Source organism: Eretmochelys imbricata, chromosome 25 (assembly GCF_965152235.1).
Source record: "Eretmochelys imbricata isolate rEreImb1 chromosome 25, rEreImb1.hap1, whole genome shotgun sequence".
In the NCBI taxonomy this organism is placed as follows: domain Eukaryota; kingdom Metazoa; phylum Chordata; order Testudines; family Cheloniidae; genus Eretmochelys; species Eretmochelys imbricata.
In genome coordinates, this window is record NC_135596.1 from 8,928,853 (window position 1) to 8,946,250 (window position 17,398).

The 17,398-nt window shown below is 59.3% G+C and overlaps 1 protein-coding gene across 1 annotated transcript; it reads left to right on the top strand.

The window, feature by feature from the left end:
- Positions 1-8,286: 8,286 nt before the first annotated feature.
- On the top strand, positions 8,287-16,348 carry CREB3L3 (cAMP responsive element binding protein 3 like 3). The gene is made up of 9 exons (XM_077805381.1): positions 8,287-8,421; positions 8,865-9,162; positions 10,332-10,450; positions 12,246-12,380; positions 13,174-13,280; positions 13,651-13,719; positions 14,165-14,249; positions 15,094-15,190; positions 16,005-16,348. Exons 1-9 carry the CDS (start codon positions 8,287-8,289, stop codon positions 16,346-16,348), a joined length of 1,389 nt encoding a protein of 462 aa, XP_077661507.1.
- Positions 16,349-17,398: the final 1,050 nt, after the last annotated feature.

Genomic DNA, 17,398 nt, shown 5'->3' on the forward strand with positions numbered 1-17,398 from the left:
TGGCCTTTGGCACAGTCCCTTGGTTTTACATCACAGCCCCTTGGTTTCCTGTCTGGTTTGATCCAGATGTTTGTTTTGCCTTTAGGTCTCTTTACTACAAAGCTACTGGATACTTTTGTAGCTAGGAGAGCTGCAAAAATTAAAATGTGTTACAATAGAGCCCTGATTATTTGTTGGGGGAAAGACACAAATTTGTGGATAATTAGGGGTTTGGTGAATTGGGGAAGCATAATCCAGCTGCATCTGCCCGAGATTGCTCGGCTTTTCAGCCTGCTGGGTAGTCAGATGGCCTTTCCACTGTGCTCAGGAACTCAGGATGTTGTGCAAACTACTGAAAACCCACTGAAATGCAGCCACCTCTGGGGTGGGATACAGCTGCTGTGTAACAGCACACAGCAATGCTACACAACAGCTCAGGACAGGAAGTGAAGGAGAATACAGTATCCACTGGACACTTTATGCGGTATGTAGGGAGACAGAATAGAACTGCCTCTGGCTAGGAGCCTGCATTTAACAGTACAAATCTTGCAAAAAGCGTCAAGGGCTCTTTAATCACAAAGCCTGCAGGCCTTTGATTTTGCATTTCAGCTGAAAGACCTTTCCACTTCCAGTGACTTAAGGCATGAACTTTAAGGCATATGGGTGTTGGAGGCTGGCCAGCCATACTTTCTAAATGCCTAGGGTGACCAGACAGCAAATGTGAAAAATCGGGAAGGGGGCAGGGGGTAATAGGAGCCTATATAAGAAAAAGTCCCAAAAATTGGGACCGTCCCTATAAAATTGGGACATCTGGTCACCCTATAAATGCCCCAAGCCTTTTTCTTTCTTCCTTATTCTCTGCTATGGGCGAAGAAGAAGGGATGCAATTGAGCACAGAGGTTCTCAAGTGAGATGTATAACTGAGCTTTAATTGACACTGACTGCTAAACATGGGCATCCCCATGGCACAGGCTATGCGCCTGAAGTTCAGGTCCAGCATGTGCCAGGCTCAGCAGCAAACCCAGGCTGGAGGTGGGAGTCTCTTTGTTGGCTTTTCCACCATCCTGGTTGGAGGCCAGGGGAGGATGCCCCCAGCAGCCTGGATTTAGTTGCTCTCTGTTGCCATTATATTCCAGGTCCCAGGCTCTCTAATAATTGTCATTTACTCCCCTAGCTGCCTCCTGCAGAATGTGAAGCTGAAACATGCGACCTTTGCACCAAGTGCCTTGGGTTCCAGTAACCCGGCAATAAAATCACACACCTGAGGACATTGCTCAGTGGAAGCTCCTGCCCCGATGCTATTGCATCACCACAGGAGCTGACAGCACCTGGGGAACAGGATTTAAAAAATCACAACTTCTCGGGGAGCGGGGATATGAACCTGTATGCTCCCCCTAAGCAGGATTAGAGCTCTGTCTCTCTTCAGCAGTGGGGGAGCTCTGTGTACCCGCTGGACTGTTGCCCAAGAGAGCAGCCCCACATTCCCTCTTGGGAGTGATCTAAGGGGCCCTGAATTTGAATAGATCCTGTTTAGTCTTACACCTTCCCTGTCAATATTGACTGGAATCTGCTTCCGAGCAGAGGCAGGCAGGAGCGTAACCTCTGAGATGGGATCAGTGGGTTTTGGGGGTGAGGCGATCTGCTAAACTCACCCTCCAGATCTGCCACGCAGGTGCCTAGTGGGCAATCCCCACTGTGTTCACCTGAGCGTGGCAGCAGGGCTTCAATCCCTAATCCCGCTCCCATAAGGCCCGCTCCTGTGCACCACTCCGCATCTCCCATGGGGTGCTGGGCGCCTGCAACTCCCTGGGACATCCACAGATGCTGAGGGCCTCCGATGCCTCTTAGGATCAGGCCATTGATTGCTAATCTGACGATGTTGTGCAATGAGATAACACCGCTAGACACCAACCTTGCATCTCACTCATGGCCTTGCCCCCCCCCGGCCCTGGCGCCTTGCGCCACACCCCAGTCATAAGGCTTCTTACTCATCTGGGCTTTGGGATCCCTCTGCTGGGACTCAGTCGGAGGGGATGCTGGTATATTTCTCCCCTTGCTCCCTTCCCAGCACTCCCCCACCACCACCCCCAAGACACAATCAGGATCAATTGCCAAGTCTACTATTCCCCTGTGACAGCATGGAGCTGGGCTGGGCTGGCAACTGGCTATTACATCTCGGGCCTGGGCTTCCATGGCCCTTCTCTGATTTACCACATGACTGAGAGCAGGACCAGACCTTTGCTCTCCTAGCGCCAGACGGGAAGCACTGTAGCCACAGCCCAAAGCATCCACTTGCCCGGATTCGGAGGTTTCCGTGCGTGGTTTTTGGAAATGCCTCTGAAACAGGCGTTTCCCCCCGTATGAGCACTGAAGGGCAAAACGGCACCATGCAATAACACCTCGTGAACATCTCCCACAATCTGCACCGAGAAAATCACCTTCCGGGCCACATCACTCCTCCCATTGCCCACCACACCAGCCGAAAATGTCCTCGTCAGTCTAGGAGCTTCTCTGGCCCCCGTGGCTGCAGTAAACAGGCACCTGACAATTGTTTATTCTCCCAGCTCCCCTGGCAAATCTGTATCATTATCTCCACCTTACTCAGGAGGAGCTACTCAGAGGGATGCCGGGACGTGTCTGCGGTCACCCCGGAAGTCTGTGGTAGCACCAGGATTTGAACCCAGATTCTCCGGAATCCAAGCCCCCAAGCCCGACCTTCCTCTCAATAGGCCTGCTCATCCCAGGCTGCACCTTGCACCTCATCTGCTACCATCTTTGCTCTCTGTTTATCGGCCAGCCTCAACACCCTGCTCATCTCCATAGAATCATAGAAGATTAGGATTGGAAGAGAGCATCTAGTCCAGCCCCTGCTCACAGCAGGACCAATCCCCAACTAAATCATCCCAGCCATGTGACTTTGTCAAGCCCGGCCTTAAAAACCTCTGAGGTTGGAGATTCCACCACCTCCCTAGGGAACCCATTCCAGTGCATCACCACCCTCCTAGTGACAGACTGTTTCCTAATATCCAACCTAGACCTCCCCCACTGCAACTTGAGACCATTGCTCCTTGTTCTGTCATCTGCCACCACTGAGAACAGCCGAGCTCCATCCTCTTTGGAACCCCCCGTCAGGTAGTTGAAGGCTGCTATCAAATCCCCCCTCACTCTTCTCTTCTGCAGACTAAATAAGCCCACTTCCCTCAGCCTCTCCTCGTAAGTCATGTGCCCCAGCCCCCTGATCATTTTCATTGCCCTCCGCTGGACTCTCTCCAGTTTGTCCACATCCCTTCTGTAGAGGGGGGCTGAAAACTGGACACAATACTCCAGATGTGGCCTCACCAGTGCCGAATAGAGGGGAATAATCACTTCCCTCGAGCTGTTGGCAATGCTCCTACTAATGCGGCCCAATATGCCGTTAGCCGTCTTGGCAACACGGGCACACTGCAAACTCATATCCGGCTTCTCGTCCACTGTAACCCCCAGGTCCTTTTCTGCAGAACTGCTGCTTAGCCAGTCGGTCCCCAATCCATAGCAGTTCATGGGATTCTTCTGTCCTAAGCACAGGACTCTGCACTTGTCCTTGTTGAACCTCATCAGATTTCTTTTGGCCCAAACCTCCAATTTGTCTAGGTCACTCTGGACCCTATCCCTACCCTCCAGTGTATCTACCTCTCCCTGCAGCTTAGTGGCATCCGCAAACTTGGTGAGGGTGCAATCCATCCCATCCTCCAGATCATTAATGAAGAAGTTGAACAAAACCGGCCTCAGGACAGACATGGAACAGACCCATCAAAAAACAGACTGCTCTATGAAGTTCAGGACGTGTGGCCTGTCTCCTCTGATTTCCAATGTGACCATCACCTTAGTATCTGGGCAACATGCTAAGCTCAGCCACTGAATTACTGGGGAGAACAGGTATCGTCCCATATACAAGACGCCTGATTGTGCTGTCACTGATGCTGGTGTAAATCCAAAGTGACTCCATTAAAGTCAATGTCCAGGCAGTAGAAGAGAGAGCCAGGTCAGACCCCAGGTCGTTAGTTCCACGCATTCCATCACCTGGTACCATATGGGAATTTTGCCCACTGAGGGAGAAAGAAGACAAAGCACGATAATAACCTTCTACTCCTTAGAGGTTTACATCCATCGATCGCAAAGTGCTTAAGAAGGTAAGTACCATTATCCCCATTTCACAGGTGGGGAAACCAAGGCACGGAGGTTCGGTGACTTGGACCAATGTCACACAGCAAGTCAGGGCCAGAGCTGGGGGTAGAACCTAGGACTCCAGGTGTCCTGCCCTGTGCCCTGGCCTCAGAAGGCCAGAAAGGCAGCTCAACGTGTTTATGATACGGGATAAGATAAGGGCACGAGTCCAAGACAACGTCTTCCAAATGCCCCAGGATTATTTCTGACACCCAGAAAATGTGTTTAGTGTTGATGCGTTGGTCTAGCAAAAGGGAAATCGTTCCTGAAAGTGGGTGAGAGTTCACAGAGAGATGGAGCGGGCTGGGACTTTGCACTGCCGGGCCCAGTGCCCACCCCGGCTTGGAGAACAACAGAAACATCTTGGTAATAGTTATCCAGCTCCCCCCAGCCATTACCGCTCCCCTCTAGCTGTCAATCAGCACAGAGCCCTTCGCCCCGCTGTCCAATCAGAACTGGGGAGGGTTTTGCAATCTTTGACCTTATTTCTGCTCGGTTGGAGTTTAAACTTTGCCACTGAGTGAAAGAAGCTTTGGGGAGAAGCAGAGAGAGAGAAAAGACACATCCCAGCCACCAGCACTTTCAGGGGTTTGCCGGGAACCCCCAGTTCACATCAGCAGAGGCCCTTGGAGTGGGACTTGGCTATAGACAAAGGTGAGTTCATGAGCTAATTCCTCCAGAAATCTGTCCTTTCGGTGTCTTTTCCTAGCAGCCCTACGTCTGGCTATCAGTGCAGCACAAACAACAGGACAAAGGTCGGGACATGGGGACAGAGCAATCCACTGGCCAAAAAGTGATTTAATAACAACCGATTGTTGTTAATAGCGTATTAATTAGCAACTTCCCACCCAGACTCAAGCAGCTACCTTAGAAGGTCGGCCTCAGATTGGGGTGGGGTTTTTTCCATTATATTTTTCAAACTTGCCATCAAACATTGGTATTTGGCATCTCCACTGTAAGCATTGAGTCCAGATCCAGTCACTGAATATTCGTCCGACACCTATAAAATGTGATTAACTGGTACCTGTTTGTTTCTTAGGGCCAGAATTTTCACAACAAATGGGTCGTAGGTGGTATGATACAAATGAATTATCACCACTCTACATTTGGGCCCCCAGCTAAGTATCCAGATTTTCACAAGAGCTCAGCTGGCCCTTTGTAGCAAACAGGGGCAGCTGGGGGTTAAGATCTGAAATATCTGTCCTGAATTTAAGTCCCTCGACGAGAGCTGAGCTCTTTTGAAAATCTGACCTCGTAGCGAGAGAACGCGCCTGGCTGGCATCCAATGAAGTGAGCTGTAGCTCACGAAAGCTTATGCTCAAATAAATTTGTTAGTCTCTAAGATGCCACAAGTCCTCCTGTTCTTTTTGCGAATACAGAGTAACACGGCTGCTCCTCTGAAACCTGGCTGGGAACTGATTTTTTGGGTACCCGCAAAAGATTTCAATGAAAACAAAACAAGAGTTTGTCAAGATTTGCTGTCCGAAGTTTGCGCCAAACTGAAACATTTTTGGCCAGCCAAATTCCAACCAAAACCGTTGGGTTTGTGGCCAAGCAAAATGATTCAGTGGCTGAAGAGGGAAAGGTTTTCAGGTTTTTCAACAAAGGCCCCCAAATTTCTTCAAAACTGGCCCTTTCCCAAGGGAAAGCTGTTTGGCATCGGAAAAACGTTTGGAAGGGAAAACATCATCGCCGTTACTACAGAGCCCAAGGGCTGCGTTTGCAGAAATAAAGAATTAACGGGCCACGGTTTGCTTTAGGCTGGGGTAGACTGGGAGGAGCTCTGCAGTGCGCCTGATCCTCCTTGGCCCTGTGCTAGCCCTGTACAGGTGCAATTCCACCCATTTCAGATTCCTCCCGGTGTACGACACAAGCGAACGCAGAGGCAGCCCCCTCAGCTCTGGATTTGCACCAGGGAAATGAGAGCCCAAGTTAGGGGCAGATTTGGCTAAAATCAAGCGTAAGATCAGTTTCACATCTGCTGTCCCCTCCCGCAGGTCAGCCAGCTCCTGCCCCTGGAGGGGGACGGACCCAAAGTCAAGTAGCTGTTTTCTGGGCTCTCTGTGGAGGTGGGGGTGTCAGCTGAGAGGCACTCAACTTGATCCCACCTCCTGTGCACCCTGCGGGCAGCCCCAGAACCCTGTGGAGGGCCACGCTATGGGGCAAGAGAAAATTTACAGCCACGAAATCACCCCAGTTCTGTAGCTGTGGAGTGAGTCCCAGGCAGGGGTCAGCTCAGAGGTTCCTGGTTGCCAGGAAACAATTAGTTGCTCATTATTTCAGATGGGCACCGACTGAGCCCATCACACAGCCCTGGGCCTCTGGCTCATTCCTTCCCCTTCTTCCGCTGCCCAGTCCCCTCTCCTCTTAACCTCCCAAAGCCAGCCACTAACACCTCCCACTCCTCTGTCCGCCTCCATCTGCTCTGGCAGCCTCAGGGGCCACCAGAAAGGGCTCGGCAGGCCGAGGACCATCCTACCAGTGCAAGCCGTGGCCTGGGATGTGGCAAAGGTGCTCCAGGTTTCAGGGCCTCTTGCTTTGCCTCTCAGAGCCCAGCCAAGTTTGGGTGCTTTGGACACTTCTCTCCAGCCAAGGGCCTTCTCCCCGCGGCTGGGACGGTCCCGTCCTCTAAGTCAGTGGTGCCTCCTGACAACCAGCCTTTGGGGGCTTGCCAGCACCATCTTCTCGTCTCCAGGGGCTCAGCAAGGGGGATTGGCATGCGCAGGAGGGAGTCTGGCATCTGCCCATTTCCAGAGACTCGCTGTATGGAGAATAGCTGATCTCCGGGGATCCCACAGGGTGAAGCCCCCATGCTTGGAGCAGTTTGGAGGGACCTTTATTAGTCACCAGCTTGGCCCAGGGGCCTCCCTCCTGCATGGCAGAGACAGGGGTAGTGGAGAGGCTTAAAGCTGTCAAAATGCCAACCCCTGCCCAACAGAGTGGTGCAAAGCAAGAGAATAGACCATAGCCACTTAGGACTTATTGGGTGTCCCTGTGCTGCTCCCCACAGCCCCTGGGAACTCCAGCATAGCAACGGGGAGAGAACTTGGCTGTGCAATGACAGTTCCTGTCTCTTAAGCTAATGGAGAATCTCCCTTCGGTGCTGGCAGTATAGGGGCTATGAAACACATGTCAGGTGTTTGGATTTCCTCCATTAGAGGGTACTGGTGCACACATATGCACACACACACACACAAAGACACCCCCCCCCCCGGCCACTTCTTTGTGTCTACACAACAGCCAAGATTTTCAGCAGTGACTACCAACTTTGGGTGCCCCACCTGAGACACTTTAAAGGGCCTGACAGTCAGAGGGGTGGGTGAAAAGCAGCCCCCTTTATGGTGACCTAAGTCAGCCCCCCAGAATCACTCCTCCCCCCTTGGGAAATAGTGGCCTCTCTTTCCCTAAGCGTGGGCCCCAAGGGAGCCGCCCAGGGCCAGCCCCTGCCTACGCTATGCTGGGGAAGCACTGTAATGTTGTTCCCATCCAGCTGGAGGCGCTGCTGGACGCAGCCAGGGCAGTCGCAGGGATTCAGATGGCGAGAAAAGCTGGAGGTTCAGAGTCCAGCAGTAAATGTGGCTCCGGTCAGGCTGGGTGGGGGCAGGGGCGGGGGTGGGACGGGCGGGGGGGGAGATTCTAGGAAGTGGCAATAAACCCAGCTGCAGAGGCCTGGTGAGGCTCCCTGGCCAATGCTGAGGGGAGGGGAAAGAACCAGAACGCTCCCCACTCCCTCGGGACTCTGCCCCCACTTCTGGGCCTGGGGGCAGGGCTGGCAGGGAATCCCCATCCCAAGGCTGCGGGGGGACACAGCACGTGCCAGGCAACGAGCTGATGAAACAGAGAGAAGAGGAGCTGGGGTGGGAAGATGGTTCCCCAGGGCAGGCAGGGCAGGAGGGATTCCCCCTCCTGTCCCAGCTCTCACTGTATCCCTGAACTCCCCACTGTGCCCCCTGCTCAGCTCTCACTATATCCCCGAGCTCCCCACTGAGCCCCCCCCCCAGGTCTCTGCTCCCCAAGCTCTCCGCTGAGTCCATCCCAGCTCTGCACCCCGGGGTGCCCAGGGAGCTGGCCTGGCCATACGGTGCCATCTCTCCCCCAGCAGACATGGCCTCCAGCTGCCAGATGGGCAGCATCAACGGCCTGGAGCTGCTGGACCTGCTCTTTGACCGCCAGGACGGGATCCTCCGGAACGTGGAGTTCGGGGGCCGCTCGGCCGGCTGGCCTGGGCCAGAGCAGAGTGTGAGTTCCCCTCCCCCAGAGTTGGGGCCAGTGCGGGAGGCAGGGGCACGGGGCTCGCAGTGCTAACAAGGGGAACACTGGCCCTGGCTCCTGACCCGGGGTTCCCCAGGGACCCCTCTGCCTGGGAGGCCAACAAGTCACTGACCAATCAGACAAGTGCAGACCACTAGTGCTGGGAGGGAGGCCCACCCCACCCTCTCCCCTGGGTGCACTGGGGTCCCCACCCCATGTACTAGTGCCAGGAGCCCCTCCCCACCCTGGTGCATGGGGAACCCCACCCATGCACTAATGCCAAGAGTCCTAGTCCCGGCCCCACCCTCGTCCCAGGCTGGCTCACGCTCTGGCAGGGCGTGGCCATGGGCAGCCCGATGCCCTCCATCATGCCAGGCTTCCCCCTCCCGTGGGTGACTCGTCTCCTGGGCCCATTTCGGTCTCATCTCCAGCAGCTGCCTGGTGCCCAGGAGAACGAGGATTTCCTCAGCTCCATCCTGGGCTCGGGGGACTCCTGCTCCGACTCCCCGACCTGGTCCCCTGCAGCCAGTGACAGCGGCATCTCTGAGGACCCGAACTCGGACCAGCTCGACAGCCCCCAGCACTATGTGCCCACAGGCAGCCCGGAGGGCTACTCGGATGCGGGGCCCGGCGAGCCGGCGTACCCCTACCGGGAGTCCTCCCGGGCCCAGCCTGCTCCCAGCCTGCCTGGGGCTGACGTGCGGGAGGCTGAAGTCTCCATAGACCTTGGTGAGTTCAGGGGTGGAGCTGGAGCTGGGGGGACTCAGTGGGGAGCCCGGGGTGCAGAGCTGGGGGGGTTCAGTGGGGAGCCCAGGGTGAAGGGAGCTGGGGGGGGTCAGTGGGGAGCCCGGGGTGCAGGGCTGGGGGGAGTCCTGCACCGGGGGGACCCAAATGGGTGTGCACGCAGCGGGGGCTGAGCTGGGGGGGGCTCAGTGGGGATCCCAGAGTGCAGAGCTTGGGGGGTCAGTGGGGAGCCCGGGGTGCAGGGCTGGGGGGGGTCGTGCACCGGGGGGGGCCCAGACGGGTGTGCACGCAGGGGGGGCTGAGCTGAGGGGGGGGCTCAGTGGGGATCCCAAGGTGCAGAGCTGGGGGGGGTCAGCGGGGAGCCCGGGGTGCAGGGCTGGGGGGGGTCGTGCACCGGGGGGGGGCCCAGACGGGTGTGCACGCAGCGGGGGCTGAGCTGAGGGGGGGGCTCAGTGGGGATCCCAAGGTGCAGAGCTGGGGGGGGTCAGCGGGGAGCCCGGGGTGCAGGGCTGGGGGGGGGTCGTGCACCGGGGGGGGCCCAGACGGGTGTGCACGCAGCGGGGGCTGAGCTGAGGGGGGGGCTCAGTGGGGATCCCAAGGTGCAGAGCTGGGGGGGGTCAGCGGGGAGCCCGGGGTGCAGGGCTGGGGGGGGTCGTGCACCGGGGGGGGGCCCAGACCGGTGTGCACGCAGCGGGGGCTGAGCTCCCCTTCCCGAGCGCACAAGCCCGTCCGTGGAACTGCGGCGCGGGTGGATCTTCCCGGTAGCACCGCGAGTCGCCAGCAGATGGCGGTAAATCCCGCTGGTCGCAGCACAGCGGGGAACCTGCGGCCAGAGCAGGTTGGGGGGAGCTGGGGGTGGGAGTCTGGCAGCTGGAGCCCCCCAAGTCCCGGGCTCAGCTCCACACTCGGGGCCTGGTGCTCCCTCCCCCGCGTGTCGTGTGGTGACTCGCTCCCACGGGGCGCGGCAGGAGCCCGGGCCGGCAGGCCCAGCAAGGGGCCCGGCAGCAGACGAGAGGGAGCGAGGGGGAGTCCTGCAAGGGGTGGAGGGGATTGGGGCCCGGGCAGCAGGACTGATGCCCCGACCAGGACGCCGGTCGGCTGGCCCAGGGCACCGATCACACTGACCCCGCGTCTCCCCGTGTCCTTCCTCCCAGACATGTGGAATCCTGGGTTTTTCTTGGAGAAGAGTCACGACCTGCCTGCTCCCGCTCAGATCGCAGCTTCCTGCACCCTGACGGTGAAGGACCTGCTGCTGTCCAGCAGCTGTGAGATGGTGAGGGCCTTGCATTCCACCTGCCCATCCCCAGGCACTCTCCATCCATCCATCTGTCCCCCGTCCGTTCATCCATCCATCCACCTGTCCACCTGTCCCCACCCACTATCCATCCATCCATCCCTCCATCCCCACCCACTATCCATCCCCCCATCCATCCACCTGTCCCCCTGTCCGTCCATCCATCCATCTGTCCACCCGTCCCCACCCACTATCCATCCATCCCCCTGTCCATCCATCCATTCCCATCCACTCTCCATCCATCCACTTGTCCACCCATCCCCACCCACTATCCATCCCCCCATCCATCCACCTGTCCCCCTGTCCATCCATCTATCCATTCCCATCCACTCTCTATCCATTCACCTATCCACCCATCCCCACCCACTATCCATCCATCCCCCTGTCCATCCATCCTCCCATCCTCACCCACTATCCATCCCTGCATCCATCCACCTGTCCCCCTGTCCATCCATCCGTCCATCTGTCCACCTGTCTCCACCCACTATCCATCCATCCCCCCGTCCATCCATCCATCCATTCCCATCCACCCTCCATCCATCCATCTGTCCACCCATCCCCACCCACTATCCATCCATCCATCCTCCCCAATCTCACTGTATCCATCCATCCACCTCTCTATATCCTCCATCCATCCATCCCCACCCAGTTTCCATCCATCCTCTCCAACCTCTCTGTATCCATCCACCTGTCCACATCCATCCATCCTTCCCCATTTGCTCTGTAATTACTGGCTTACAGGAGGTCAGGCCCAAAGAGCCCAATTCTCTCTTGCCCTGCACCTTGTGCAGTCACTTGCACCCGTGCAAAGGGATGTAAAATGTCCCCAGAGCAGAGTGGGGCATTTTCCAGCCCCTGGGCCCTGTTGGACATGACAGCAGGAGCTGCAGGGCAATGGTGAACTGGGTCAACCGTGTTAATTAGGGGTTTGAAAGTTGGGCGTAGATAACCCTCGTTGGGGCTGGGCAGAGGGCAAGCCGGGACTGTGAAAAGCTTCCTCCCCTGGGGTCAGTGCCCGAGGACTTGAGTCCATTCCCGTCATATCTCTGCTATTCCAGGCCCGTCCCCCCCAGCCCTGCCAATGCCCCTCAATCCTGACCCTGCAGCTCTGTCCCCAGCTAGTCCAGCCCACCCCCCAGCCCTGCCAATGCCCCTCAATCCTCACCCTGCAGCCCTGTCCCCAGCTAGTCCAGCCCACCCCCCAGCCCTGCCAATGCCCCTCAATCCTCACACTGCAGCCCTGTCCCCAGCTAGTCCAGGTCTGCCCTAGCCCCCCAGCCCTGCCAATGCCCCTCAATCCTGACCCTGCAGCCCTGTCCCCAGCTAGTCCACCCCACCCCCCAGCCCTGCCAATGCCCCTCAATCCTGACCCTGCAGCCCTGTCCCCAGCTAGTCCAGCCCACCCCCCAGCCCTGCCAATGCCCCTCAATCCTCACACTGCAGCCCTGTCCCCAGCTAGTCCAGGTCTGCCCTAGCCCCCCAGCCCTGCCAATGCCCCTCAATCCTGACCCTGCAGCCCTGTCCCCAGCTATTCCAGCCCACCCCCCAGCCCTGCCAATGCCCCTCAATCCTCACCATGCAGCCTTGGACTTTTCTGACCCTCCCTAAATCTCTGGTTCACTTGGAGGTCTGCAGAGGGGTCAGGTGGGCTCGCCCTGCCCCCTGGGATGGTCCCCCCAGCTGGGGGCTGGCCTTGTGGCCAGGCTCTCGGAGCAGAGCGGGGGTGGGGGGCCAGGCACTTCCAGGGGGTCCCACATTGGTTCCACTCACGCAGCAGCAGCAGCTGATGACCCCAGCGCTGCTGAGACAAGGTCCGGGGCACTGCCAGGAGCTGGCGCTGACGGAGGATGAGAAGAAGCTGCTGGCCAAGGAGGGGGTCACGCTGCCCACCCAGCTGCCCCTCACCAAGGTAAGGAGAGGCCAAGGGACGGGATCCCCCTGGGTCACCATTACAGCTGAGCCGTATCCTTCCTGTGCCTGGAGAGCCAGCTGGGTCGGCGTGGAGGGGGTGGGGGGCATGGAGGGCCCATGGGGCGAGGGGTCCCTGTTGGGCTCATTGTGGACTCAGCCGTGGGTTCTGGCCTGCTGTTGGCTCCTGGACCAAATCCAGGCCTGGCGTAGGCCACGGCAGTGCCATCGACTCCAGCCGTGTGCTGGTACCCGCTTGCCCCAGGGTTGAATTGGACCCCAGCGAGGGCCCGGGGGAGTGGAGGAGCCTGGCGGCGGGGGGTGGTGGTGGTGAGGGAATGGGCCGTGGGGGTGGGTTGTAGGACAGGTCTTGGTGGATGCCTAGGCCCTGGGGGAAGCGGGTTGTTCACACAGGGGAGATCAGCCCTGGGGAGTTAGGGGAGGGAGAGCGGCGGGGCCGGCTTGTTCGCAATCCCCAGAACCTGTCCTCCCGCTAGGCCATCTCAGCTGTGGGGGTTTGGTTAGAGCCCAGCACGAGGAGTCAGAACTCCTGGGTCCTAGCCACTGGGGGGCCTTGAGCAAGTCTCCTCCCCTCTTGGTGCCTCAGTTTCCCATCTTGGTGGGGGGTCAGGTAACTGCTCCCTGCAGAGCATTCCAGCACCCCCAGCGAGAGGCACACAGTAGTATCTATTCTCCAGGGCCACTGGGTGACGGGCTGTGGGGCTGGGAAGGACCCCAATCAGGGAGTCCCACCCCCACCGCCATGGTCTGGGCTCTGCCCTTCTCTCCGGCAGTATGAGGAGCGGGTGCTGAAGAAGATCCGGAGGAAGATCCGCAATAAGCAGTCGGCTCAGGAAAGCCGGAAGAAGAAGAAGGAGTATATCGACGGGCTGGAAAGCCGGTGAGACCCCAGCCGCTCGCTCCACACCTCAGAGCAGGAGCTGCCTGCCTCAGGCTGGCACCGGCTGTCTCTGGGCCCCGATCCCCTGTGCCCTGCACCTCACGCAGTCATTTACTGCTGGGCCACGGGGGCAAAAAGCCCCTGGGCTGGGATGTTGGCGGTGCAGGCTCGGGCCCGCTCTCTAGAGAGACGGGAACCTGCTTCATGCCCCTCCCTCGTTCCCATCCAGCCCTGCCCTGCGTGATGCCATCTGTGCCCCCAGCCCAGTTCCTATCTCAGCCCTGCTTGCCCACGCCCCATCTCTGCCCCCCTCCCCCGTTCCCGGCTCAGCCCCCCGCCGGCTCACGCCTCCTCCCGGTTCTCCCCCCAGGATGTCGGCCTGCACGGCGCAGAACCAGGAACTGCAAAGGAAGGTGCTGCACCTGGAGAAGCAGAACTCGTGAGTCCGGCCCCCAGCTCCCTGCTGCCGGGGGGGATGGGGGCGCTGCCTGTCTCCCCCTTAACCTGAATAACCGGGTGATCCGGCTGCAAGACAGAGCCCCAGAGAGCCCAGGGGAGGCCTCCCCCGCATCCCTGGAAATGAAAGCTACCCAGAGCCCCCCTGAAGACCTGCCTCGGCCATCAGGGGCAGGCTGGGTCCCTACACTCGTCCCTGGGGCTGCGAACAGGGATGGGCCCAAGTCGCCCACTTCAGCCCTGCCGCCCCCGGTGCCTGGCAGCGTGGGGCAGGTGCCATTTGCGTCGGGGGCTTTGGTCCAGGCCGCTCTCTAGTTCTAAGTGCCCCGAGGGATGGGTCTGCCCCTGGGGGGTCCAGGCTGCGCCCCACGGGGGCAGTGCCCCCCACATTCAGCGCCTGCCTCTGACCGGGTCTTTTCCGCGTCCAGGTCCCTCCTGGAGCAGCTGAGGAAACTCCAGACCCTCGTGGTGCAGTCGACTAACAAAGCCGCCCAGACGGGGACCTGCATCGCGGTGCGTGGAGATCTCTTGCCCTTTGCTCCCTTCTCTGCAGATGCCCCCAACGGGGGCTGGGCCTAGCTTTAGGGGAGTGGGGGGGGAGGGGGCTCTGCTGGGCAAGACCTCCTGGGCCCCATCCGTCTCCCTTCCACCCACTGCCTTCATGTAGCCACGAGACCCCTATTCCCGTGGAGGGGTCCGGCTCGGCAGCTGCTGGGGGCTGCACCTGCACCCCCAGCTCTGCCATTGCCTCTGTGTTGGGGGTGGGCTTTCTCATGGTCTGGCTCCATGGAGCTTCGCTCTCCCCCATTGCTGCTGGCCACAGGATGGCGCTCCGACACCACGGGAACGGGCCCAGGCAAGGAAGGGTAGACGGACAGGCCGACAGACACACATCAGAGAGTGTGTGGGGCCCGACAGAGTCAGACGGACGTGGGATGAATGGGGATAGAAAGAGAGAGAGGCAGACAGAGAGGTATGAATGGGGATGGATGGCTGGACGACAGACCGATGAGTATGAATGGGGATGGATAGACGGACAGCGAGACAGAGGGGTACAAATGGAGATGTATAGCTAGACAGACAGGGTATGAGCGAGGATGGATGGATGAACAGACAGGGGTATGGATGGATAGACAGAGGATGGGGATGGACAGACAGGCAGACATTGGGGTACGAATGGGGATGGAAACAGACAGACACAGACCCATGACCTGCTCCCAGTGTCCCTAGGGAAGTTGAGGTCCCCTGGCTGGTACCCACATTCCCCTCCTCTTGCCCCCCAACCTACAGACGGGGGGCCCAGGAGACTGTGGCTATCGGGGGGGGCAGCTGACATCTCTCTCCCTCCGGCTCGCAGGTGCTGCTGCTCTCCTTCGCCCTGATCGTCTTCCCCTCCATCAGCCCCTTCGCCCCCAGTAAAGCGGAGCCGGAAGGTGACTTTGGGCCGGTGAGAGGTACGTGCTGGTAATGTGCAGAATGCAGTGGGAGTCCAGGGGTCCACAACATGCCGGCTGCTCCCTGGGAGCTGAGGGGTCCTGCACACACCTACTTGCGACGGATGGTGTTGCGGTTAAGGTCTGGGAGACAGGACAGCCAGTTTTCAAGCCCAGCTCTGCCAAGACTCGCTGAGTGACCAAGGCACTGTCCCCAGGTCCGTGCCTCAGTTTCTCAGTATGTAACAGCAGGAGGATAGTGATGTGAGACGACATCGGTGGAGGGGTAAGCAGGGCTGAAGTTAAGCCCTTGTCCACAGGCAGTACCCCTGCCCCCGCCATTCAGGAGCTGGACTGGGAATCTGACGTCTTTAATTAAAATTCTCCTGGCACTTGGTTTTTTTGCAGTGTCCAGTCTGAATGCCAACCTGGGTAACCCTGCCTTCCTAACTGCCCCATGGAGTTTTGACTAGACATTGGTTCTTTTTCATTCCTGGCGCCGCAGAGCACTGCGGCGTTGCTGCGAGCTATTACACAGTCACCGCGTCCCACCCGAGAGGTGGCTGCATTTCAGCACCGGGGGAGCGCAATCCCGGGGCAGCATTGCCGTACGCTATTACGCAGCTGTCCGGTTCCACCCCAGAGGTGGCTGCATGGTAGTGCTGGGTGGAGCACGTTCCGTGCCCCGTAAAGAACGATCGGGTGCAGCATGATTCTCACAACTTGTGGGGGAAGGGCGGCGGGCGGGAGGGGTCCTGCTGAATGGTGCTGGGTGGCTAGCACTGGGAGACGCCCCACTGATCAGGCTTGTGCCCCCTCCGCCACCCCGTGGCAGTGTTTTCCAGGTCTCTCCATAACGATGCCTCCTCCCGGGTGGTCTATGCCCTGATGAAGGATGGTGCCGAGAGCCCCAAGGAGCCGGAGAAGCCCGTGTGGACGGAGTATGCCGGCGAGGCCCAGAGCGAGCCCCAGGGAGTCCTCCGCAAATTCCTCGGCAGCCACGTGCTCGCCAGGCCCCAGGCAGAGGCTCCGCCAGCCAACGGGACGGGGGCCCTGCCGCAGGACGGACACTCGGACTTGGAGGTGCTCAGTCACGATGGCCCCATCGCGGCCTCGCTGGCCTGGACAGAGCCCAGCCAGCCCAGCCAGGTGCGGCTGGAGCCGGCCGAGGAGCTGTGAACGCCCCCCGCCGTCTCCCCCACGCCTGGCCAGCCACGGAGCGAGGGCGTGAGCGGGAGCACCGGGAGCCGCTGGCCAGGACCCCAGGCGGGGGGTACTGACGGGAGTGCTGCCCTCGGTGGCCTGCCTGGGGTGGGGATGGGGCAGAGTGCGCGTGATGAAAGAGTGAGAGAGAAGGGGGGGGGTAAAAAGAGGGGGAGCATCTGGCTCCTTGGAGGCTCCAGCATTTGTCTGGGAGGGGAGCCTGGCCCCTGGGCAGCTGCCGTTTCACCCAGCGCAGGGCTGCAGGGGAACAAGGCTATCCGGCCCCATCCAGCCTTCCACCCCCCCAGGCTGGGGCACGGTCCCTGCCTAAGCGTGGGGCTCCCGCCCGGTCCCCTGTAGATTCCATGGGCTGGGAGGTTTCCCTGCTAATTGTCTGACATTTCCCCTTTCCGTCTGTCTGGGACTGCAGACACTTATCCCAGCGGCACCCATCCACCCCCAGCCCCTGCTCAATATTTGTGTCTCTTCTCTGTCCTCCCTTGGCGTGGGGAGGGAAGGTGGGGACCTGTACAGAGCGGCCGGGGCCAAGCTGCTCCGTGGAAAGGGATGGGTCGTTCCCCTCCCAGCCCCACAGCCCGTGGCTTCTGGGTGCGTAGCCCAAAAATCACCTTGAAGGCCTGGGGAGGTAGGCAGAAACCAGGCCTCCCTGCAGGCCTCCCTGCAGCTCCACTTTGCCGGCAGCTGGGGCAGCCTGGAGCGGCTGGGGGGAGGAGAGTGATCCCGAGGCAGAGGGGAAGGGGACCATGTGGTTTCCAAAAGGGATTCGATCCTGTCCGAGAGAGGCGCAAGGGGGAGCTGGGGCCCCTTGTGAAAAGGGCAGGGGAAGGGCTGGAAAACCACGGGTTGCTCTCCCCAGCGTGTGCAGGGAAAGCGTCACCCGGTCATAAGCTGGTTAATACTCAGGAAGGCCCCGGGGACACTGGCTAGGGGGCTGGGATGCAAGCGAGATGGGGCTCGAGCTCTGCCTGCTCTTAGCGCTGCCTCTCCCGGGGCACACGGAGCGGG

Excerpts from the sequence above, each read along its gene's own strand:
- CREB3L3 (XM_077805381.1), top strand. The coding sequence starts at position 8,287 with ATGGCCTCCAGCTGCCAGATGGGCAGCATCAACGGCCTGGAGCTGCTG. Across the intron at positions 8,422-8,864 it reads GGCCTGGGCCAGAGCAGAGT|CAGCTGCCTGGTGCCCAGGA; the intron begins GTGAGTTCCCCT and ends TCTCATCTCCAG. Across the intron at positions 13,281-13,650 it reads ATCGACGGGCTGGAAAGCCG|GATGTCGGCCTGCACGGCGC; the intron begins GTGAGACCCCAG and ends TTCTCCCCCCAG.